Source organism: Acanthopagrus latus, chromosome 6 (assembly GCF_904848185.1).
Source record: "Acanthopagrus latus isolate v.2019 chromosome 6, fAcaLat1.1, whole genome shotgun sequence".
In the NCBI taxonomy this organism is placed as follows: Eukaryota; Metazoa; Chordata; class Actinopteri; order Spariformes; family Sparidae; genus Acanthopagrus; species Acanthopagrus latus.
This window is the reverse complement of record NC_051044.1, coordinates 9,599,210-9,622,638: the sequence shown is the minus strand read 5'-3', so window position 1 is coordinate 9,622,638 and position 23,429 is coordinate 9,599,210. Positions and strand designations below refer to the sequence as shown.

At 40.5% G+C, this 23,429-nt stretch overlaps 4 protein-coding genes across 5 annotated transcripts in view; 2 read left to right on the top strand and 2 right to left on the bottom strand.

Moving 5' to 3' along the window:
* Window positions 1–37: 37 nt before the first annotated feature.
* On the bottom strand, window positions 38–1,843 carry LOC119021572 (cytochrome c oxidase assembly protein COX14 homolog). The gene is made up of 2 exons (XM_037101932.1): window positions 1,686–1,843; window positions 38–534 (listed from the first exon to the last, which is right to left on the bottom strand). Exon 2 carries the CDS (start codon window positions 513–515, stop codon window positions 339–341), a length of 177 nt encoding a protein of 58 aa, XP_036957827.1. The 5' UTR covers window positions 516–534; window positions 1,686–1,843; the 3' UTR covers window positions 38–338.
* Window positions 1,844–2,222: 379 nt separating this feature from the next.
* Window positions 2,223–4,148, top strand: LOC119021570 (pre-miRNA 5'-monophosphate methyltransferase). Its single transcript, XM_037101930.1, has 2 exons — window positions 2,223–2,492; window positions 3,360–4,148. The coding sequence occupies exons 1-2, from the start codon at window positions 2,283–2,285 to the stop codon at window positions 3,909–3,911; spliced, it is 762 nt and encodes a 253-aa protein (XP_036957825.1). The 5' UTR covers window positions 2,223–2,282; the 3' UTR covers window positions 3,912–4,148.
* An 885-nt stretch (window positions 4,149–5,033) lies between these two features.
* Window positions 5,034–22,522, bottom strand: ppp4r1l (protein phosphatase 4, regulatory subunit 1-like). Of its 2 annotated transcripts, XR_005075647.1 has the most exons (21): window positions 21,996–22,522; window positions 20,394–20,438; window positions 19,743–19,872; window positions 17,995–18,101; window positions 17,651–17,793; window positions 17,349–17,495; window positions 17,016–17,123; window positions 15,764–15,829; window positions 15,345–15,503; window positions 13,725–13,849; window positions 12,683–13,200; window positions 12,232–12,599; window positions 10,952–11,038; window positions 10,606–10,791; window positions 9,196–9,357; window positions 8,886–8,986; window positions 8,493–8,613; window positions 8,130–8,264; window positions 7,262–7,403; window positions 6,844–7,162; window positions 5,034–5,372 (listed from the first exon to the last, which is right to left on the bottom strand). XR_005075647.1 is itself a non-coding variant. In XM_037101926.1 (20 exons), exons 1-20 carry the CDS (start codon window positions 22,000–22,002, stop codon window positions 7,017–7,019), a joined length of 3,003 nt encoding a protein of 1,000 aa, XP_036957821.1. In that variant the 5' UTR covers window positions 22,003–22,522; the 3' UTR covers window positions 5,041–7,016. The 2 variants fall into 2 exon arrangements, 1 of the variants encoding a protein (XP_036957821.1); XM_037101926.1 differs by having other exon boundaries at window positions 5,041–7,162.
* Window positions 22,472–23,429, top strand: part of rab22a (RAB22A, member RAS oncogene family) — a 12,391-nt gene continuing 11,433 nt past the window's right edge. Inside the window, exon 1 of the mRNA XM_037101931.1 lies at window positions 22,472–22,610. Coding sequence (XP_036957826.1) covers window positions 22,575–22,610 — 36 coding nt within the window. The 5' untranslated portion in view covers window positions 22,472–22,574. The remainder of the gene's footprint in view (window positions 22,611–23,429) is intronic.

The following is a 23,429-nucleotide window of genomic DNA, read 5'->3' as shown; positions in this document are numbered from 1 at the left end:
CTTGTTGCAGTCCTGTTTATAAACACTACATTGCACCATTTGTTGAAGGCATTTAATATATTATTGTACAAACAATTAAAGCAATCTTCATTCCTGACACATTGCCAATCACAACATAGATTTTACACAGGCCATGGTGCAAATAACATCTTCTTAGTTAATTTGCCTTGTGATGTTTTTTATAAACAAAACATCTTTCTTGTGAACATGTTCAATGAAATCTCACTGACGCCTCGAAAAGAATCGACATCTTCATGATTTAGCAATTGGACAAAAAACAAAATGGGAAGGAATGGGAAATGTCCAGATTTGTGAACAAAACAGCAGTCCACCTGAGGTCAGTCTTTGAGGACTTCAGGATCCTGGTTTTCTGCTGCCAGTTGCAGCTGTTTCTGCCTCTCCATGTAGCGGTATCCTCGCATCGCACACAGGTAGCCTCCGTAGACCGTCAGCAGCAGCATCGTGCCGGTAAAGGTTCGATAGCCGATGTCAGCCAGACGCTTTCCAGACAGCATGATGAGAAACCTGAAGGGACTAAAGCAGGAGTTTTTCATTTGAGATCCCAAAAGTATTTTTCACTATATGAATATGCAGATTAATATTACAAAATCTTGGTAAGAAAGATCTAAATTGGCAGTATTTTATGCCTAAACAAACTAAATAAACAAACTGAACTTACAGGACCACACAATTTCATTTTACTTTGTTTCTATGTGGCAGACCCTGCCACCTTTCTAGCTTCAGACAGTGCTCTGGGGACCCTATTTTAATATTTAATCTTGTAAATATTGAAATTCTGAATTTCTTTCCCAAAACTACATAATGCCCCTTGAATAAACAACCCATTCTGAGGGGGAAATAAAGTCGGAAAATGAACTGAAGTTTCAAAGATTTCTGCTTAGAAGGATCCTGCAAATATAACAGCAAAGTAAAACAGCATGACACTGTGACGTTAAAAGTTGGATCAGTCATTAAGTCAATGTTTCTCCTCTGATAAAAAAAAAAAAAGGTATTCCCCAAAGTTACACAGTGTCCCTTTAAAGTCAGCTCCACTGCAGCCAGCTACAATGCTGAAATTATGCCAACACATTTATGCATCAGTAAATTATTTCCAATAATGTAGAAAACAACTGTAAATGGATCATTATGAGTATGTTTTAAATCCTGCTGCATATATGTAAAAATATGAACAAGTCTTCCACCGCTGCTGTTTTCACAGCTAGGTAAGTACAGCAAAAAAATCCACACAGGCCTCAGGATGTATCACTTAACACTAGAAACATGATTTTATCAGCTTAGTCAGACAGTTGAGATTTGCTTGTGTGCCTTTACAAACCTTAAACTGCCATTTTGTGCCTCACAACTGCTGTGAATAGCTGAGACTAGCGATTTGTTTCTAGCGTTTGACAATGAATCAGTATCCTGGCACCGGTGTCCGGCGCAGGGGACCATCGTATTGCTTTAACACCGAATTATCTGAAGAAGTCACTTCTGATTTACTGTCCAGTGAAAGTAACTACTCTGCTTCCTAATCAAGATAAAAACATTTTCCTTGTGTCACTAAATGCTAACGCAGTTGTCAGCTGTGAATGCGCACCAGTTTACACGCTATTTTACTGACTGAAGAACAAACTCACGCTTTTGTCGCTTCTCCTCTGACAACAATTACATTTGTGTTTTCTTACCTTTTATTATAAAAGATGAAAACAAGCGCAGGATTTCGTAGTTTTCCTCAATGTCAGCGCGCCAGCACGAGAAGTTCGCACACAGTAGCTTGGTAACCTTCCTTTCGTAAGATACGGAAAAACAGGAGGGACATTTACCTTACTTCGGCAAAACTACGAGCAAATGTGCAGAGCGCCTCCTACTGACCCGGAGGAGACTTTTTTAAAAAAAATCAATACTGTACATTGTAGCTGCATTTTTATGGTTTTGGTCATTTACTGGTACATTACGTATAACTTGCGTAATATTGAGGTACATTTCAGAGGGATGTGTTTATTGTTTAGTCCGTATTTATATGATATATTTATAAAATACAAAGTACAAAAAGTACCGAAGAGTGGATTCAGAACCTGGCGTTACTATGATTTTTGCTGTGGCTTTTATTTTAGATATTTCCACTAATTTTCTACTTCTTTTTTAGTTTTTAGGTTTTTTTTAAAAAAACAAACAAAAAAAACACAGACCTACAACAAATCAGACACGAACACAGAGAGCATCTCGGTCGTGGTTGAATCGCAGCCCCTGTTTCCACCCGGAAGTATTTTGGAGGCGCACACATGACAATGGCAACATGTTCGATAGGTAGCGACGCTGCCGATGAACTAAACGATCCGGGAGCCGCTCCTTATGGAAACTTCATCAACTACTACACATTCAACCCTCCGGAAAACCGCCTGAGTCTGATTCCAGCGACACTCCTTCAGGATTTAGGCTACAGCGACGAGAACCGGACCACACTGATCCTGGATGTGGGCTGTAACTCAGGGGTACGTGGGTCTGAGACACAGGGGTGAACTATCTCTGAACAGCACAAATTTGATCAGTCTGGACTTGAATATTCCACACATTTCTCTTAAATACCCTCTTTTAGGTGGATAGTAAAATAATGATTAATAGTAAAAAAATAAATAAATAAATATTTTAAAAAAAACTTATTTTGTATAGCACATTTGAAAGCAGAGTTTACAAAGCGCTCTGGCAAACAAGCACAAGCAAGAAACCCAGTAAGACAATATTACAGAACAAACACTCAACAGTCGAGCCAAACACAAGGAAGCCTGTAATAAGGTGAGTTAAAACTAGAGGGCAGAACAGAAAATGTAAAACAAGAAAAATACAATGAGTCTAAGGAATAAAAGCCATAAATCAGGCAATATCACATAAAAAAGAAAGGAAGAGCAAAAGTCTTGCAAAAAAAGATACATAAAAGAATAAAATCAATAGTGAACAATAAGAAGTCAACATCACGTCAGAGGAATTAAAACAGATTAAAAAAAAGATTAAGAACAGAAAAGAATAAAAGATTAAGAATAAATAAAAGCAGAAGAAAAAACAACATCCCACGTGAGGAATTTAATAAAAAAAGATAGATGAAAAAATCTATTTTTAAAAAAAGGTGATTTCACACAAAAGCAAGTCTATAAAAGTGTTTTAATAAGGGATATAAATATACATGACTTCTAAATGTTTCCACAACATCGCACAATTTAACCCACTCAAAAATCAAAACAAAATGTCATGACATATGTGACATTTAGAAATCCTCTTATTAATTTGAAAACACATTTTTTAAATAAAGTGTATTGATTTGTATTAAAAGCTGTCCACTCTTTTATTTCTCCTGTAAATGTCAGGAGCTGAGTGTCGCCTTTTACAGGCATCTGGTGCAGCAGCCTGTGAGCCGGGCAGAGTCAGATGGGAGAAAAGTGAAGCTCCTGGGCTTCGACTTGGATGAGATCCTCATTCAGCGGGCTCAGCAGACCAATCCTCTTCCTAACAGCATCTCCTTCATCCCTCTGGACATCACTGAAGACACACAGCAGCTGCAGGATTACCTGGACCAGCAGGGCTGCTCCCACTTCCACCTGTGTCTGTGCCTGGCTGTCACCATGTGGGTCCACCTGAACCATGGAGACTCTGGCCTGCTGCAGCTGCTCTCTCGCCTGGCCTCCATCAGCCAGCACCTGCTGCTGGAGGCACAGCCCTGGAAGTGCTACCGCTCTGCGGCCCGGCGGCTGAGAAAGCTGGGCCGCTCAGACTTTGACCACTTTAAGACCCTGAAGATCCGAGGGGACATAGCAGCGCATTCAACTGAGCATCTGGAGACTAACTGTGGCATGGAACTCATCCAGAGCTTCGGCAGCACTGCATGGGACCGCAAGCTGCTGCTCTTTAAAAGGAGATGAGACCAAAGGACAAAAGTTAAGAGTTTTCATCTGCTGCATGGGAGCTGCATGGGCAGAAATCAATGTGGGGAAGAGGAGGAAAGTAAACTGAACTGATAATGATGATTTTATCATTTTATGTCAAGCAAACATGCCAAAAAAATAGCTGGTTGCAGCTTTTAAAATATTTTTTTTAAAAAGGATGTCTATCTTTCTATCTTATTTTAATCATAATAAACAGAATGTCTTTTGAGTTTATTCTGTTTTTGGTTGGATAAAATAGGGAAACTGAAGATGTTACCCTGGACTCTGGAAAGTGGTGCAAGACATTTTTTTTCACATATTTCCTGACATTTTGTGGTCAAGACTGTTGATCCACAAATGGATGAAATTGGCAGATGCATCTCTAAAATCTAAAATCCATCTAAAATATGGCTGCAATTTGCAGTTATTCTTAAACTTTCTTTATATAAAAATGTCAACCAACAGTTCTAACCAAAGATACTCAGTTTACAATTGTATAAAAACAGAAAAGCAACAAATCCTCACCCTAGAGAATCTGTTACCAGATGTTTAAAAATGTTCCTTAAAATAAGAAATATGATAATCAACAGTTGCCAGATATACTTTGTTGCAGCCTTAAAGGGAAGACAACTTCCAAAGATTAGGAAAGTAACAAAACCTTGAGGAATACTTTTATACTTTGAGTACAGTGAGAGCCTGTACTTCTACTTTAGAAAAAGAAGTTTAATCGGTACTTTTACCTTCATCTCTTATGAGTATCTCTACCCGAGTAAAGAAAAAAGTATGTTTGCCACCAACGCTGTGGCACATTTAAATAGATTAAATATTTTGTGCCTGAAACCTTGAAATATATAGTTTGTTGGGTTTCTTGTCTTTCATTTCCAAAAGACAGCGTTCTCTTTTAGAACATAGCGTACTGCTTCAACACTTTTTTTTTTAAATTAAAATCTTTGCCACAGAAAACCCAGCAACACAGCTACTTACTTTGTGTGCAATCATCACCTCGCAGATTAACTGATAAGACTGTTTTTCATTATCAAACAGCTTCCAACTTCTGTATCACAGCTGACTGAAGCTGTCTTCAACAGTACAAAAATTACAATACAAAAACTTGAGCACAACATCGTAATTTTCATCATTTTAATTACAGAATACTAAAAATAACATTACATAAAATGTCTTTTTAAAAGAAACCATTGAATATTACAAAGGTTGTAAATTTTGTAAAGTTAGGATATAAAATCTTTGAACAGTGGTGCATAATTGAAAAGAAAAATAATTTTCATAAAATGTATATATTAACTGTTCTACTACATAAAAAAAATGAGATGGACACAAAATCGCAGACAGACGAGATGAGTAGACACCGCCATTACCGCGGTGAGCTCTCCTTTCGAAGGAAGAAAGACTTGAGATGCACAGCACACACCACAATCAGCTTAAGTTCTCGAGTTATGTCTATGTTCAAAAAAAAAAAAAAAAAAAAGGGTTACCATTTACAACAGAGGGGAAACCAACGAGCTCGAAAGACTACAAAAAGTGACTTGGTGGCTGCTCCCAATATTCACACACACACACGCACTCACATCTCGACTACACTGGCCTTGGTTCCATAAACACATACAGTACTGTTCTCCACAGGTTTAAGCTGTACAAAGAGTTCTGAGAAACCTCATACTTTAAATCATTCCACCAAGACAGGGAAATAATGATCAGCTGGCTTTTCAGTTTCATCACACAGCCATTTCCTAATTCCTACTGTACAACTGGTCAGTCAGATCCACTGAAAGCTACCATGGTCACATAATTAAACATCAGGAGGTCAACCGTAAGGAAGAGACTATACACAAGGGGGATAAAGATGAGGGGGGGGGGGGGGGGGGACATGCATATTCCAACAGTGTGCTTGCTGTCTTCCTCTTTACGTCACCCTGTGTCACTTCGTCATGAGCCCTTAAGATGTTGCAGTCAACACCACAGAATCGCTCAAAAAAAAAAATTCACCCATCAAGGACATTCAGAGCCTGTTTGGAGCGCAGATGTCCCTCTACATGTACGACACACTGGCCAGTCATGTCCACACAGAGGTATTTCATTAGTCTCCAGCCGTTCGGGAGACGCGGTGTGTCACATTTTTGGTAAACAGACACGAGCGGAGGGAAAAGAGGGAGGGCGCAAACAGTTTGTTTAGGTGTTCTTTCAAAAAAAGATATGGTTTTAATAACGCTGAGTGGCAGAATCACTGTTGTTTCTGTGCAGTAGTAGTGGTTTCATCGGCCCATGAAGACCAGGTGAAGAAATGCAGAGATAAGAGAGTGAATCAGAGAAGGAACAGACAATAACCCAGAGGACATCTCAGAAGACAAAAAGGACGTCTGAGGGAAACTTTAGGAGGAGATGAGGTGACAGACACCAGCAGAGCTACTTGGTTTGGCTGGTCTGTTGCTCAGACAGCTGGAGGTTTTATTCACCAGGGATCCAGGAGCTGCTGCTGCTTATCATGTAGGCTAATAATGCTGTTTAGGTTCAAATGAGTCCCCCTGAGTTAGTGCACACGTCAGAGTCAGGCAGGCCTCGCCCGCTTGTTCGTTAAGAAAAATCCACAAAAAAGAAGAATTAAGAAAAAAAAAAATCATTTCAGCAATTTAATATCAAGCTTACAATTAGCTTTGGAGAGAAAGAGAGAGAGAGCCCGTCGTAGTTTTACAAGTCTGTGATTGGGGGGGAAGGATTGAGTCAGTGTTAGTGTGGAGGAGGATGGGAAGAAGTTCAGGCGTAAATGCTGCAGCTCCAACAAAGTGGAGCAGCTAACCTCTGAGTCCTGCTCATTTTCGGAAACCTCTGAGAAGTACGCATTTGTGTTGTGAATGCAATGTGCGCTATGTAGTGCCCAACCAGAGACCGTTGTGTTGTTTGAGCATGCTCATACTTTTATACTGTAGACTGAACAGCTGATTCTCAAGTGGTCGTTGGTGTAGGTCTGCCCAGCAGGCGAGTGGTTGGTGGGGGATCTGGTCAGGTGCTGGTGTTTGCAGGTTATGCTGACTGTGCATCAGTCAGACAGACAGGTAGGTAGACAGGCAGGTGGGGCTGTGAGGCGTGTTAGATCAAGGGAGCCGTATCCATCAGGCCTTTGTTGGGGTCCAGGCTGGCGAAGAAGCGGACGTCCCGGTCCTTGTCGGACTGCAGAGCCATCACAGTCTCCTCCAGCTCGTCAGAATAGGCACAGCCAGGCTCCTTGAAGTATGCTGAACACAAAACACAAGATTAATTCAAAGTAAAAACCTGGCAGAGGATGTGTGTAATGTAAAAATATCATAATTATTATTATTATTATGTTATTGTACCTTTCTCCATGACACTCTGTCGTAGAGCCTTGGCTACCAGTACGCGGACATTGGCAACCGGGTCTGAGGAGAGGCTGAGCAGGCTGGGCAGGAGGTGCTGGCTGAACTGGTCCATGGGCATACAGTCCTCCTCCACTATGGCCTGCAGAAAACACCAAGAAACATTAAAACACAGGCAAACAGGCAGGCTAGTGTTACAGACAGCAAAACTCAACAAGAAGCGACACTAGAGACATTTGTAAAGATGAAACTCTCAGCCTTTTAACAGAGATCCTGCAATACTGCTGATCTAGCTCTGTTACTACCTCTGCTGTCGGCTTAAAAGTGAAACGAGAAAGATGGACTCCTTTTTCAGATTAGCACATTTTGCCTATATTTTGCATACAGAATAGCAAGGCAAAATAAGGATGTAACATTACCGGCCCAAACAGAGAGCACTAGACAGAACAGACGAGGCGCTCGAGAACATGTATAAAGTCACATCCTTTGGACTGTCACAGAAAATCCAACCCGAGTCCTCCAAAAGAATTTCACAGTCCAGCAGCACTGAACAACTTCAACAAATCTTCTCAGCAAGGTTGCATTTTTAGCATCACGTTACAATCCACTTATACGCAGCCAATCAAAACATAATATCATAATGAATTATATAATTAAAACATAATTGCTGAAAATTGTTACCTGCCACAGAGATGTTTTTAGAGAGAAATTCAAAAGGACATGGAAATAAAAATGTTCCAAGAACCATAAATGGGATGAAAGCTTCATCCCTACACTCATGAGAGTTACAACTTTGCTATCTTGTGAGCAATAACTCTGACAACTATTAGAAGTGCAGGCAGCTATCTGGGATATAAGCACTACAGACCTGGCAGATGAAGGCAAACGCCTGCCGTCCCACCCACTTGGGACAGTGGCAGAACCTGACGGTGAGCTCATTGATGAAGTTCAGGCCCAGATCATCAGCACCACATGCATACAGCTTCTGGAGGATCTCCACAACCTGAAACCACAAGTGGGAATAACAGACTTTAAAATTAAGGTTTCCACAAAATCCATGGTGAATGTTTCTGTCTTCAATTTATCAAGTGCAGAGGCCAGTGTTGGATTTAATGGGTGAGTTTCTCCAAAATGAGTTTTTCCAAAATGTCAAACTTAACAAATAAGAACTTAGCAGGTGTATGTCCCCCCCACCAGCAACAAAAACTCAGATTCACAATCATACACTCACCAGTTTGTACGAGATCCACCTGACCTCTGACACTTTGTCAGAGCAGAGTGTGAGCGCTATCTGTCTGAGGTAGTCATACACATCGTAGTGGCTGTACAACTCTATGATCAGGATCAGTTGCCTGGAAGGTCAGAGAGAGGGGACACTTTAGTCAGGCACACATGAGGGTTATACAGACTTTCCATTTAGTATTAAGATAAAGTAATTACAAATGATTATAATCAAATTAACTGCAATTTGGAATATTCTAAAACTAACCCATACAGTATCAGAGGAACAGAATTCAAGTCAGTGTTCAAATTCAGTTCTGCTTTAGTGTCTACAAGCCAGTGTGGCTGAGAGTCAAATAAAATGTGATTATTTCCTAAAGAGGAAGAGGAAAAGGCGACATACTCTGCCAACTCGTATCTGAATCTCCAGTTGCGACTGTTGTCCGTCACCATGAACTCCTGCAGCTGGTACAGATATTCTCTCCTCTTGTCTGCGTGAAGCAGCTGCAACAAGAAAAACAATCACATGAACCATCTGAGTTCACTACCTGGAAAACAATAAACCCAGCTGTGATATTCTTCTTCAACCGGGAACTAAAACTAATGCAAACGATGCAATCTGAGTCCTTCTCTGTCATCTAACAATCTCATAACAACAGTGTTTCTGAAAAGTGTTATCGCACTTCATTCAGCAGCGTGTACTATAATCTCACCTTGAGGAAGTCATAGAGATGTTTGAGCACACCAATGCGGACTTCGTCCAGGTCTTTCAGGAAACCGTTGAAGATAGGCACCAGATCAGCTGCTGTCAGCTGGTCTCCAAGAATTACTGCCAGCTCATGGATGGAGAAAGCCAGCGTACGTCGCACCTTCCACTGAGAGGAGGAAAAGAAATATAAAAAGATCACCACATGAGCCATCAAATCTTTTTCTTAAGCTAGGAATCAATGACCAAATAATGTACTCATATCTACTGATCATTCAGGAAAAGTGTTGACTAAATGCTACTGAGAAACTCTGAAGCCATTTATCTGAACTGCTTCAGTGACTGGCCTGAATCCTCGTACAAAGCAACGCTTTCATGCTAACAGTGACATTCAGTGCTGTGATGAAGTAATGAGCAACAGTGTGACTGAGTGCTGTCACACTGTCCCTGCTGCTGTGAAGTGAGGCAATCTCTCCTCGCGTACATTTCCCTTTCTTTCTCACGTCCTTAAGCAACACATTATTACCAGCACTATGTTACCAAAGTCAAGCCGAGGAGGTAATTACTAACAAAATGCATGTTGCAGAGGAGGAACAGGAGGAACAGACACAGAAGGGTTACTGCTGAGCATCAAAACAGCATCAATACAACCAAGTTGTACACAATATAAACAAAAAATACATGACCTTCAAGAATAAAATTACACTACACAAGCTCAATTGATATTTAACCTTAACCTTGTGTGTCAGCAGCATATCTCATATTAAGTTTAAGAAAACTCTGATGATACAAAGACAGAGAGATGACATGAGGACATAGGTTCCTGCCATGCCACAACCAAGGACAAAAAAATGGGTCTCTTAGTTAACTCTAGTATGTTCAATCATTTTCTATCATATCAATCAGGTCAGTTGTATTTATTTTAATTAGTTACTCAAGAACCCGGATTCCAAAAGAGGTTTGGATGTGGCGTAAAATGTAAATACAACGATATGATTTGTAAATCTGAAGATGAATAGATCTAGATAAAAATCCATTCAAAAGTCCAAATATACACCTTTTGAAGAAATTAAAAAGGCACTCTATCTTTAAACAATTAAAATAACTATTGTCATGGCATGGTCATTTTAGACCAAACTCTGACATATTTTGGCATCAAGCTTTTATTCATGGAGGAAGCTAACACAACCGTAACCTTAATCACGCAGGGTCTTCAAATACAAACCTCTGCTACAAAAGCTGCTTTGTCACTGGTGATTCAGCTTTTCCAACTGGATATCACATTTTTACAACACTGTTAAAACAGTCTATTTCAGTGTGACCAAACTCTGAACCTACACAAGTTCAGTTTTTTTTTTGGTAGCTTTACAATCAGCAGCTATTCATTATCATCATAATTTCCCTTTTCTCTGCCTACCTGCACATCAGTAGCGAGGGTTTCATACGTGTCCTTGAGGCAGTGCCAGTTCTGTCGTCCCAGAGTGAGCGCAACCCCTGGCAGGCTGAAGGCACAGTGTTTGGCAATCTCTGTATCCACCGTCTGGGCCCTCGCCGGGTCCGTCATAGAGAGGTACTGATCCAACAGCTGCTGAGGGATTACATTCTGGAGACAGAACAAGAGATCACAGAGGTTTGATAGTCAAAGAGGAAAGGTGGGGATGCAGGGAAAAGATGCATCTAATAATCCATGTCTGTCTAAATCAATATCATCTGCAAGGCTCTGATCAATACTTCCAGGATATATGACAGAAGTGCTGACTGACCTGGATCTTAGGCTTATCCTCAGGCACTGGGCTATTTGCGGAGTCTTCCTTTCCCTCCTCCTCCACACTCTCAATTAGTTCAGACTCCTGAGGACAATACAAAACCACACACACACACAATTAAGAAACAGGCAAACACACTAAACATTAACGCAGCTATACTTATTCTTCAGTCTCTGAATTCTCCATCGAAGCACAAGACCAAAAGCTGGATTTATAGCTGTGCATTAAAGAAGAAAATGTCACATGTTTAATGTGGATGTCAAATCAGTGTTGATGGTAAATGTAGTCAACTGAAGCAAAAAGACCCTCAGTACATGCTGTATTGACCATGAAATCTGAGTTCCCCTGCTGCCAAATCTGTTTTTCTTCCAACACCAGTGATGTAATCAGTGTTAAGGAAGAACGAACAAGCTATTTATTTCAGCTTAGATTTAGCTTCTGGGTATTCATCAGGCATGCTGTGGCTCATACACAAAAGTTGTTCTCTTGCTGTTAAACTAGCTATTTTTCCAACAAGCAAAATGGCATCCCAAAACATGCGTTCAGATGATTTTATGCGCGAGGACACACGCTTCATCTTGGTACGTGTAGGCACAGCTGGCAGGGCTCGGCAACAGGAGAGCAGAACTACATTTACCATCAAAACTGATTGGACAAGAACCATGACTGGTCCGATTGTGTTTTCTCCTTAAAGATTCTGATCCCAGCGGAGAAGGTTGAGAGTTAAGAAACAAGCAAAGTCAACTCAACATGAGTCTATATGCTTAAGTAAACTGACTTCTTACTCTGAGTGATTAAGTCCTACATGAAAGTTTTCTGCTCAAATGAGAAATGAGGCTTTGGTCATTTTCCAAGAAAGATTTCTGTGTTTGTCTACTCGTCCTCTCTTCTTAGACTAGTTTGAAATGGTTGTAGCTCAGTCAGAAAAAAAGCTGATGTCACACATTTCAGCACAGCAATCGGGATTACACTCTAAATCAGAATCAGGTGATAGCTGTGCAGTTGTTTGCATGTGTGTCAGTCCTCAGTAAGTCAAAGCAGGTCAAAACTATCCCTCACAGTCAGGACGAATTAGATAAGCTGACTTTTTACGGTTACACACATAAATCTGATCTGGAGATAGAAACCAAAACCTACACTGTAGGCTCCTATTGCATTACTCTCATTAACCCCTTCACATCAAGTAAAAAATACATGTAGTTACTGAGTTCACGCCTCAGCCATGTAACGTACAGCAGCTGACTTTACACACTGCAAAGATCTGAATTATTTTGTACCAGAACAGGGGATCCAGGAGGAGACTGTTCCCGGTCTTCCTGGTCTTCCTGGTCTTCCTGGTCCTCCTGGTCCTCCTGGTCCTCTTGTTCCTCCTGGTCCTCCAGGGGCTCCGTCTGCGTCTCCTCGTCTCCTTGCTCTTGGACAGGGCTCGACTCCGAAGCTGGGGGAGTTTCCATCATCTGCTCCTCTTCCTCTGGACTCTCTTGAGTCTCTGACTGAACCTCCACAGATTTGCTCTCCACTGACGGGCTTTCATTGTTGTCACTGCTCTCAGGCTGCTCCTCTGGCTGGGGTTCAGCTGGGCTGTCGTCTGTCGGGCTGTCAAGTTGTGCTGCCTTCAGAGCTGCTGACAACACCTGGACTTGAGCTGAAAGTAGATTCACATATACAGCTCAGCTACATTCAAAAACTCTGCAGCTAATCATACATATTCTGGGTCTGTATACCCACCTTGCACATCAGGGTCATCCATGTGCGGTTGCAAACAGTCCAAGACCTTCTGGATCTGGTCACTGGTAGCTTGGCCAGGGCTGAACTTTGGGTCAGGACTATTATTTCCAGGTTCAGCCTCCTCCTCTTTGTTCTCCTGATTCTCTATCACCTCCATTGATTTTTGACAACTTAGCATCTCTAGCTCCCCGCTGATGTCAGGTAAAGGAGATCTCCAGTAGTGGAAAGAGTTAAAGTTCTCGTCTGTGTGCTCTGTTTCTTTTGTGTTCGTAGCGTTGTTTGTAGTTTTAGGGCCAGTGCTGCTGTTTGACACCATGTGGGAGAAACCATCGCGCATCTCTCTGGGAACAGAAGTGTGGCTGTCATCAAAGTTGTGCATATCCTCGCTGTCAGCAGTCGATACATGCTCAGGGGATGGTGTGGCACGGCCATCCTGATTGGGAGGCGTGTGAGCGAGGGTTCTGTCCGTGTGGCAGCCGCTAATGTTCGAGCAGTTCAGAGAGTTTAGGGAGCAGTCGCTGAAAAGAGATTAAGAAAAAGGTAAAGTAATCCTCACATCTAAAACAATACAATCTCACCATTGACAGAAACAGAAACACGCCTCAACCCCTTGTTTAGTGTAAATTCAAGCATTAATGAGAACACTTAAGACTCTATCAAGTACCTCTATGAAAGTGCCACGACTTTCCAAGTAAAAGGAATCAGAAATTAAAGATGAAACAAAAGTATTTTCTGTATCATTTCCCCATCTCTGCAGTCAGAGGAAAAAACTGGTCTGACCTGATGACACCCAGTTAATTATGACCAGGATTCAACTGTTCAAATACAAATTCATACTTTTGTGACTCCAAAGCATGTCACTATATTAACTGAATGAACGTACATATTCACTGAATGAAATGAAAATTTTACATGATTTGATTTGCTAACAAAAAAAGAGAACATGGGGTTGAACAAACTGAAAAATAATTTATCAAAGTAAGCCGAAAGCTGTACATACATGCAAGTTGTTGTAGTGCTGATGAATGCCAGGTTTTCTTACCTGTCCAATGTACACCTGGGGACCTCTAGTAGGGTGCCATCCTCTCTGAAGTAAAGGCCTGTGCTGGAGGGATTGGCAAAGGTGGAGATGAAACGCCCCAGAGACTGAAAGGCAGCTTGTCGCACCTGATAGTGTGGCAGAGAGAAATCTCCTCAGTTTCATCATGACAACAGTTTAACACTCTTAAACTGGCAATAGAATAATATTTTGAAGCAAATACTGATTGCACAGTGTAACGGCTGTATAAAAATCAAACAATTGCACATTGGTGATGGTGACTGGTTCCCTATAAACCTTGCTTTCACTATGCTATTCTGTCTGCCACTGGGCTCAACTTTTCTTGCAAAAATTAAGGCTGCATTGCGGCACAAAGGAAGCTTATATGACAAAACAGGAAGAGGGACCATTTACCAGGCTGCTATCCCCAGGTAACGATGGAACTCTAGACTGCAAAATAAAATAAACCTCGCGAGTGATAGAAATGAACATGAAACAAGACTGAACAACTTTGTATTCTTTCAACTAGATCATTAAGTAACAAAACCTTTGTACATATTAATACATCTGGTTGATTACTTGTGATTTCACAGCACTGTGATCACATATTCTAGGTCAAACTGGGATTCTTGCTTTGGACAGTAGCCAGGTCATTAGCAGTAGCCATGTTGGCACAAACCATAAGAAAACATGCTAGGAGGAGAATATCCATTTCCTCTCAAATAATTATCATACATTATTAGATATATTATTAAGGTTTAAAAGATAAGGCATGTCACAATGTTGGTTGATCTATTTATTTATCTATTTTTACCAGAAACATATATGCACTTTTATTCTACAAAAATTAACCAGATTATTTAAACGTGGAACATGTTTTCAATCCCAAATCTTAATCTGAGTGATTAGATTTAAATGAGTACTTGGCTGTTTGGCCACCAGCCAGCACTTACGGAAGGCTCTCCATAACCCTAAAGCTCATGCTCATTTGCTCAAGATCTAAACCTGAACAGGATTATTTGATTGAGGCACTGTTTAAAGGGCTGGATACCATCCAAAATAGTACACTGACATGGACAGTGGAGCTGCAGCTCTCTTTATAGTGCAATGGGTGTCTGCATGCACAGACAAGTTCACACATGTTCCAGTACAAACTGTTCATGTGGTCATAGACTTTCAGCTCCCTGTGGACCCTCATGGACATGGGTAGATGGCAAAATGTTTGTCACATGGACCCACACAGATGTAGAGATTGGACTTTAGTCTGCAGACCCTTTCAGACATAAATACTGACACTCTTCAAGCTTCAAGCTACGTTGATAATCTTTTTCACGCTCAATTTTAAACTTGTTTTCGAGCGAAGATTCTTTTTTTCTTTACAAAGAACTATAATCTAAATGAAGGTAAAGGACACACTTTAAAATCAGGAACTAGAAGGTAAATACAGTGGTGAAGAAAAAATACTTCTAGAATCTAGATCTACACCTGCACTATTTTCATCATAGTACAGAGGAAGTTACACAAAAATGTGCTTGTCATTTTTAAGCAAGCGTATTAGAGTGTTTCCTGTGTGTGTGTGTGTGTGTGTGTGTGTGTGTGTGTGTGTGTGTGTTTGTGTCTTACCCAGCGGGACTGGTCACTGATGAGGCTGATGAACAGGGGAGACAATTTTGCACGTCGCACCTCAGGAGAGGTGGAATTTGAGACCATCATGAAGCACTCGGCACAGGCTTTCCTGATGCCCCACAGACTGTCTGAGCACAGATCGAAGAACTTGGGCATCTATGTTAAAACAAAACCACATCATTATAGCAGCAGGGGTGCAAAGAAACTGACCTATGAATAGAAAAAACATATACAGGTCACATGACAGCACTTTAACTGCACTGCAAATACACACAGCTGAGTTGATGTATTGTTTTAAGACTTCCCTCAGGAAATTCTTGAGGAACACTGACGTTAAATGTTTGTGTTACATAATGAAGCCATAAATGTGGTTTTGAATTTTTCAGTCCTTGAAAAAGAAATCTCAAGTTTCTCACCAGTAGTTTTTCTGTGGCTTCCTGACCCACAATGGAACAAAACTCTCCAAAATTGGCTGCACAGACCTGTGACACACAAAACAAACATAGTAATGAACAAGGCAAAGTTTATGTGCCAAATAGCAGTACATAACATTTATTTTAAACCATAAAACTCCATTAGAGATTAAAGATTTACAAAGCACTCAAAAAGATGCCAATTCAAATACAATGAAAAGGAAAACTCATGATCAAAATAACATTATTAATACATAAACTGTTCAAAGTTACTAATTCGACTCTTGATCCAGATTTCTGAAGGATCTATATATCATCTCACTCTAGTATGCTCTGGTCGCTAAGCAACATGCTCCGTGTGCATTTGTTTAGGTGTGATGTCTTGAGGATAGTTTGCATTTTGTTCTTGCAGTATTTACATAACCGTGTGAATTCAGTTTCCATGTATAAAGAAAAAGTCTGCCATAGAGAGTTTCATATGAAACGCCGCACTAAACCTCAGTGGTTTTAAACAGTTAATGGATCATATTTGTTTCAAGGTTTAAATTAACTGTAAATTCAACTACAGCCCAACAATAGATATATTAGTTGGACAGATTTTATCTGTCAATATTTGCACATTCATGGGATTATTGCACACACAGAAAGTGTTCATCAGCAAATACATAAACATCAGTATATTTTTTACTCTTGTGATAAACCTATGTTCCTGTTCTAAGCATAACATTCAGCAACCAACAGTACTACCAGTAACATTTCTGTCAGTAACTAAGTGTACAGTTCATTAAATTAGTTTGGATACTGTGATTCTGATTGCTGCTCATTGTATGAAATGAAGATTTTCATGCTTGTTTTGGTCTAAAGCAGCAATTCACAAAATTTAAACTTAAGCTTCAGAGAAAAGGGGGATTACACAAAGGACAAAACAAAGTCTAACAAACACATAAGACCTCAAAAAAATATTTACCATGTTTGACCACCTAAATACAGATCTCCAGCTGGCACCAGATACAGCCCAAGAATTAACATTCCCCACAGAAAAACAACAGCGTGGTCTTGGCTCAGGTGATGCGCAAAACAGAATTAAGGCTGACGCACAGTGTTATTGAATTTATCCTGAAGGAACGCAGTTAAAGTCAAGCATAAATAACTCTTTACCCAGCTGTGAATGCAGCCAGAAACTGAACACCTAGTGGGTCTTAACCACAGAGTATCTCGACCTTGGAGGAGATGACAATGGTATGGAGGTCATTACCTTGCGAACTTGGAAGAGCCTGGCGTCGCTGCACAGGTCACAGAAGCGAGGCAGCAATAGATGCTCAACTGTGTCTTTGCTCAACATGGTGACAACCTTACACATGATCTGTCAGAGGAGACACATGGAGAGATTTAAGTGTAATGTTCAGGGTGCAGAATTTCATTAAGTGATACAATATAAAAACAACAGATTATAAATATTAATCACATTAAACTTTGAACTTGGACATTGCAGATGACAATTTTTGATGAATTGATTCAATAAATTTAAATTAAATTCTATTTTTACCAAATCTTTTGCTTGGAAAAATATATAAGACAGGTTTCTTACAGCAACTGCTTCAATTTTGTAGTCATCGTCGCTGCTTGGTTCTGTGAGTTCAAGCAGAACTGGACAAACTTTGGTCTCCATATCAGCTTTAGAGATGAGGCCCTGCTCCAACAGAACAAGCAGTGCTGCCTGGCTCGTCTTCCGCACCTGGAAGAGACAGCGAAAGTTAAAAAAAAAAAACGTTTAAAAACTTTTGGTGTCAATGAATCTGCCCAGTGCAATTAGAGAGAGCTCCCGGAAGATGAACACCAAACAAAAAAATACTGCATGGGCATCTTGACCATTAGTGATCTGAAACCTACCTGGTTATTTGGATCAGTTAGATATCGGACTACAATGGGCACCAAATATCTTGAGAAAGCTGCTGGGAAGTTGGGCCGACTCTCGTGTAAGAACATGGCAATGTTGGGCACCTGCTCCATCAGCTCAGCTCGTACTGTGGGCTCTGAGAACAAACAATCAAAGTACAAATCTAATGTAAAACTATGTTATGCTTACAACCATATAAAGACTGAATCCTGGAAGAGCTGAACTGTGTTTAACCAAAGACATCTTTTTAAGAAAGACAGAAAGAATCCACACTCAGAAAGTGCAGAATTATCTGTAGATTAGACAGCTAAATAGAAAAAAAGGAAAATGCATCTACCTCCATCTTCTGACATTCTTGCAACAGTCTCCATGACACTGATAAAGTCATTTTCATTGTCACTGAACTCTCGAAGCACATCAAGCAGGCCACGAGCCACGATCTGCCTAGAAAGCAACAGGAGCGTCACGTTAGTGGACTGTCTGCCAATACCTACAGATGCTGAATGCACACAGCGTAACACGCAGCACTGACAGAGCTGTCAACACATTACACACACACGGACTTGGAAATGACAGGAGGGTTTGAATCCTGCATAGCTGAGTATTAAAAGAATGAGGAGGGGAACTAAACAGGTTTATGTATGAGATAACAGAGCAGTCTTGCATGTTTGCAGAGTCATTGTGTTCAAACTAATCTTAAAGAACATCTTAAGGACTTTAAAATGCATTGGCTGGCTTTTGTTTACTATGAAGAAGAGTCCACCATCAAAAAAACCACATTGTACTTCTCACAAGAAAGTACAAAATATGTCTGCAGTTGGGAACACTACGTCTAAACTAACACTGTCAGCCTAATGCCATGTTCAGACAGAGACCATCCACCCATGGCTCAACATTAAGTCTTTTGGCATTCCTGCACTCTCGAGTTAAAGCAGGTATGTGATTAGTAGATACTCAGGAATGAAGACAGGCGTCCAGAAGACGAAGAAAAAACAGACCTAGAGATGACTTTAGATTGGACAACACAGTATTTCATCTTTGCATATGAATTCTAGATTTTGCTGTGGGGTTTAAAAATCATTATTCAGCATAATTCTATCAAAGGAATATGAGGTAAGGAACATCAAATGACAGTGAAAATTATGCCATATACAGTGCAAAAAATTATATATGTGTTTTGTTCACATAGCATAAAAAACACCAAAATCATCAAGAAGAATTAACTTGATTTGGTATGATGGCTAAACTATCACTGGGCAGTTTAAGTTTAACTCCTTAAAAAGTAGTTCATGTAAATATGTGGCTACATTTTCTCATCAATTTATAGAAAAAGAAATGACACCTCCCTGTCGTTCACCAGATGTTTCCTTGATAAGTACAACTATGCTGCAGATGCTTCCTTGTTGCTAAGACCCTCTGATAGTGTTATAGTGCTCTCAACGCAAATCGACATGAGAACATGTTGTTATGCTTGAATCGACATATATACATACACACACACACACACACAAGGGTTTAATGTATACCAAAAGGCCACAATGTAGGAAATAGTTTTCGTTTTGTAATCTGTCACTGTACATTTGTGACTATTACAATTTAGGTTTTGTTAGAGATGCTTTTACTTCCCGACGCCGCACAATATATTGTTTCAGCATATATGGCATTGACTCAAACACGCCATGCTACAACTTTATCGCTGCTTCATTCAAAAGGAAAACTCACAAGGCTCTCAATTTCCATGGCTGATATATAAATGAAGTCTGTCAAACATTACGCCAGCGATGGGACAAGTGCATCATTGTTTTAAGACACACCTTCAAGCAGGTAGCCCAGTTGTGATGGAAAAGCAAAACCCCAGGTGCGCCCAGTCAAACCAGGCAAGAAGATGTAATGGAAAAATGGTAGAACAGGCCAAGCTTAAATGCCGCCAAAATCAACTGCGTTTACGTCACGCTACATAGTTTGACAATGGAACCTCACAACCCATGAACTACTCATGAACATCTCATTGTCTGTGTAATATATAGCATTTTGTCTTTTTTTCAGAGCACTGTGTTAGCAGCCTGACCACAAGACTCCACTTACCTATTGAAGACATTTTCACTGAAGGCATACTTCTCTAGCCTCCCAAGAGGAGTTAGGTTGTCTTGTCCTGCATCGAGGAAGGCTGTGATGCGGATGCCGTCGCACTCTGAACCATAGTCATCGAATCCAACTGCGGGATGGAAATAAAAATAATTTTATAGTCTAACAACTTTTGGAACCATCTCTGAAACACACAGCTGATGCCTACAAAAACAAAACATTTTAACGAGGACCGACAGATGCACCACAGTAGTCAGAGTGCCATGTTGAATATACTGAGTCAGACCAAATGTCAAGAATTAGAACTTCGAATGTGTGAATACAGCAGAAAGGCTCCTGTCAAACTGAATGTTCCAGCCATAAATACACATTGGCTGTGCAGTTGGATATAAACAGTGTTTCATCACTCTAGTTAATGCAGACAACAGGGGCTGCTGGTCTGTATAACAGCTAATAATAGCGTCGCGTAAAACCTTGAAATACTGTTGACAGCTTTAAATTTCACATGGGTGAAAGGGGCTGCCACATAAATATGACACTTCTATGAACCTCCCAGCCGGAGGCAAGGAAAAGCAAGTTACACATATACAGTGTTTATAAACCACAAATCGAGTGTTTTTTTTTAAATGTTTAAAAACCAGGGGTACTCACAGTCATCCAAATCGTCATGGCCATCTTCAAAGTATAAAGATAGACCTGCAAGGTAAAGGCAATTAGAGGGGGAAATCCTTGGTGGGAAACATGTCATCAACATACCATCACTGTATACACCACTCCCCCTACAAAATCAACACTGGGTTAACAGGTTCACAGGCAGACAAGTACGAAGAAGGAGCAAAGGGACACTAAATCACTGTGTGATCTCGCTCAATAATCACTCCACAAAACTGAAACTTGGTCCGTTGACATGACAACATTCGTGTAGCGTCATGTAAGAGGAAGACATAGAAAAAAAACAGCAAATATAAAATGTGCTATTTTCCCTGATCCCACATTATTTGATCTGCTTTAAAATTACAAGTGATTTCTCTGTTCAATAAGGTGGTGATAATCAAAGAGTCGTGTGCAAATCACTGATCAATAGGTTGAAATATTGGTCCTAAATACTGATGGAAGCACTGGTTTCAGTTCAGAGGTACTCTATCAATGCATCTTCTCTATGCTTTTTGCAGACATAATATACTTTGTTCCCTCAGGTGCAATTAACACTTTCAATTTAATTTCCGTAACTTTATTGAAGCCATCTAGGTCACAATACTCTTTGAGACTTATATCTATGTTTGGTGTACATACAGTACAACTGTGTTCTTTTAACTTGTGTTGTTGTTTTTTGAATATAGCATAAGCTCATACGGTATATAGTAATATACTTTCGCTTTTAAGTTTCTTAGCTATACTATGCATCTGTGCTTGCATTTCTGCAACTAAGACATTTCAATTCACCTACATAAGATCAAATAAGTAGGTCATATCTACGTCCAAGAACAATTTGTTTCCTCGTATTTGCGATCATTACCAACCAGTCATGGATATAGGGCAATATACCAGGGCAGAGTAGTCAAAAGAAAAGCCCAGAAGGAGCTCCATGAAGGAGCAGCATGTGCTGAGACGGCTAATGCCAGTGTTTACAGCTGGGCAGGCAAGAGAATGTGCTCAAATATAAAAAACAACTCCAGCCTCTAAAAGACACATTAAATGCGGTGTTTATTGTGTGGAGTAAATAACCATACGACTGGTTAAACAACAGTCCCAAAAGCATGTGGGGCAAAGAACAACATCTCCCCTTTGTTATGGTATAAAGGAGGATTTGGTCAGCTTATGGCTGAAAATGACTTTAGCGACTCGGCTAACGTTAGCTAGGTCAACTCGCTAGCCTCTGCTATGACAACACTTCGATAATAAACGCGGCTTTAAACATGCGATATGGTCTAACTACACAAGAGAGCGGCGAGTTATGAACCGATCTACACGTACGAAGTAGTTATACGCTCAAATTCAGTCCCCAAAGTCACACATTTCGATACCCCTGAGCAGTGGCTTTCGTAAGCTAGCTTGCTTTGCTAGTAGTGCTAAGTTTGCTAACATGGCTTGTCCAGCCCTTTCGCTTGACTTGACTTCGCCTGGGAAATCCAATAAATGTAGCGCAACGGGAGCCGCTATATTATGTATTAGGAAGTGCCACGACGCCGCTTTGTAAGCGCAAAACCCAGCTACAAAGTAGAAGAGGAAACACTGTTTTAAAAGTGCCATTACCTGCCATCTTGAGTATCGGCTCGGCTCTGCGGGCTGCCGTCCCGTGTGGGTTGTCACCACCGCACAGCTGTCACTCAAACAACGCAGCAAACTACTTCCTGAAAGTACTTCCTGATGCCAGTAATCACCGGTAGAGATTTTAAACAACTGGCTCAAACCGATGACCGTCTCCCAGCTTGGCTACAACTCGACATAACTGCGCATAAATACAGCCTGTGGGCTTTGTGTACCTCCAAACAAAAAAGAGCCGAAAACAGTCACGTGACCGCTCGCCGTAGTTCAAGATGGAGACTGAGCGACTCGGTAGCTTCACGCTTAGCTAGCTAGCTGTTTACAATAACCACAATATGGCAAATACGACGGACTACCGGGCGTTTTAACGCTAACAGCAAGAGTTGTGACCCGACCTGAGATGTGTATTTGGCAGCTGTGGACCACGGTGATGTAAAGTCGTTTGTAAACACAAGACCACCTGAAGAATATTCAAGATAAAGAGGCAGCCAGAGGAGGAAACTGTCAATGATCATCACCACAAACTCATTTTGAAAGAGAGTGAGAGAGAGGGCGGGGGGGATCGATATGGCGCTCAGAGAGTTAAAAGTTTGTCTCCTGGGGGTAAGTCATCGTTGATGTCTGTCCGAGCATATATGTTTGTAGTCTGTAGCTGAGTCACACCAGCCCTCCATCTGACCGCTGCATACTGATGCCCAGATGTGTTGACATTAGTTAAATGTGTCGATACCTGTGATCAGGTTGGTGACAGCACGTACATGTCGTCTCAAATACACCTGCTGTCATTATTGTACTTGGAGCAACATTTCTGCATGTCTAAACTCAATATAACAACAGTTTATATTTCTTCTACCAGCATCCTGTGAGCATAATCCTGAAGTTACATCCTCTTTATCATCTGATAATAAGATCAATCGTTTAGCTGATCAATACAAATCCACAACAATACTAATACTGAGGATTTGCAGATTTGTATCATTTAAAGCATTAAAAGTTGTCACCTGAGGCCACTGGCACTGAGTCTCTATTTCTGACATTTTATTAACTAAATCTATTCGTCAAACATTTCAGAGAATGGAAATATCTTAATAAACATATCTTAATCCCAGTAACCATTAAAATATTGGAATACTGGAATCCCTTTAACCATACATTTTTGTGTGTGAAAACAATCAAATAATCTTAAATAAGTAATGACAAATCATAATGATGGAAGAATTATATTGATATGATGATATTTACACACATCCCATTTAACTTGTTTCTGTGGGGGATACAATGTACAAGCCATGATGACCCGCTTAGGCAATTTAAAATAAATCAGAAGACATGAAGATAGTCACTCGATTCATGAATATCCCAGTAATGAAGTTTCACCATGTTTAACTTATGGTGAGGTTTTATATTTGCAATCTGCGATAA

Coding starts and splice junctions, on each gene's coding strand:
- ppp4r1l (XM_037101926.1), bottom strand. Junction 18,102..19,742: donor AGTGAAAATGTCTTCAATAG/GTAAGTGGAGTC, acceptor GTTGCTTTCTAG/GCAGATCGTGGCTCGTGGCC. Junction 11,039..12,231: donor CTCCTGGATCCCCTGTTCTG/GTACAAAATAAT, acceptor TATTGTCCTCAG/GAGTCTGAACTAATTGAGAG.
- LOC119021572 (XM_037101932.1), bottom strand. CDS start 515: ATGCTGTCTGGAAAGCGTCTGGCTGACATCGGCTATCGAACCTTTACC.
- LOC119021570 (XM_037101930.1), top strand. CDS start 2,283: ATGACAATGGCAACATGTTCGATAGGTAGCGACGCTGCCGATGAACTA. Junction 2,493..3,359: donor ATGTGGGCTGTAACTCAGGG/GTACGTGGGTCT, acceptor TGTAAATGTCAG/GAGCTGAGTGTCGCCTTTTA.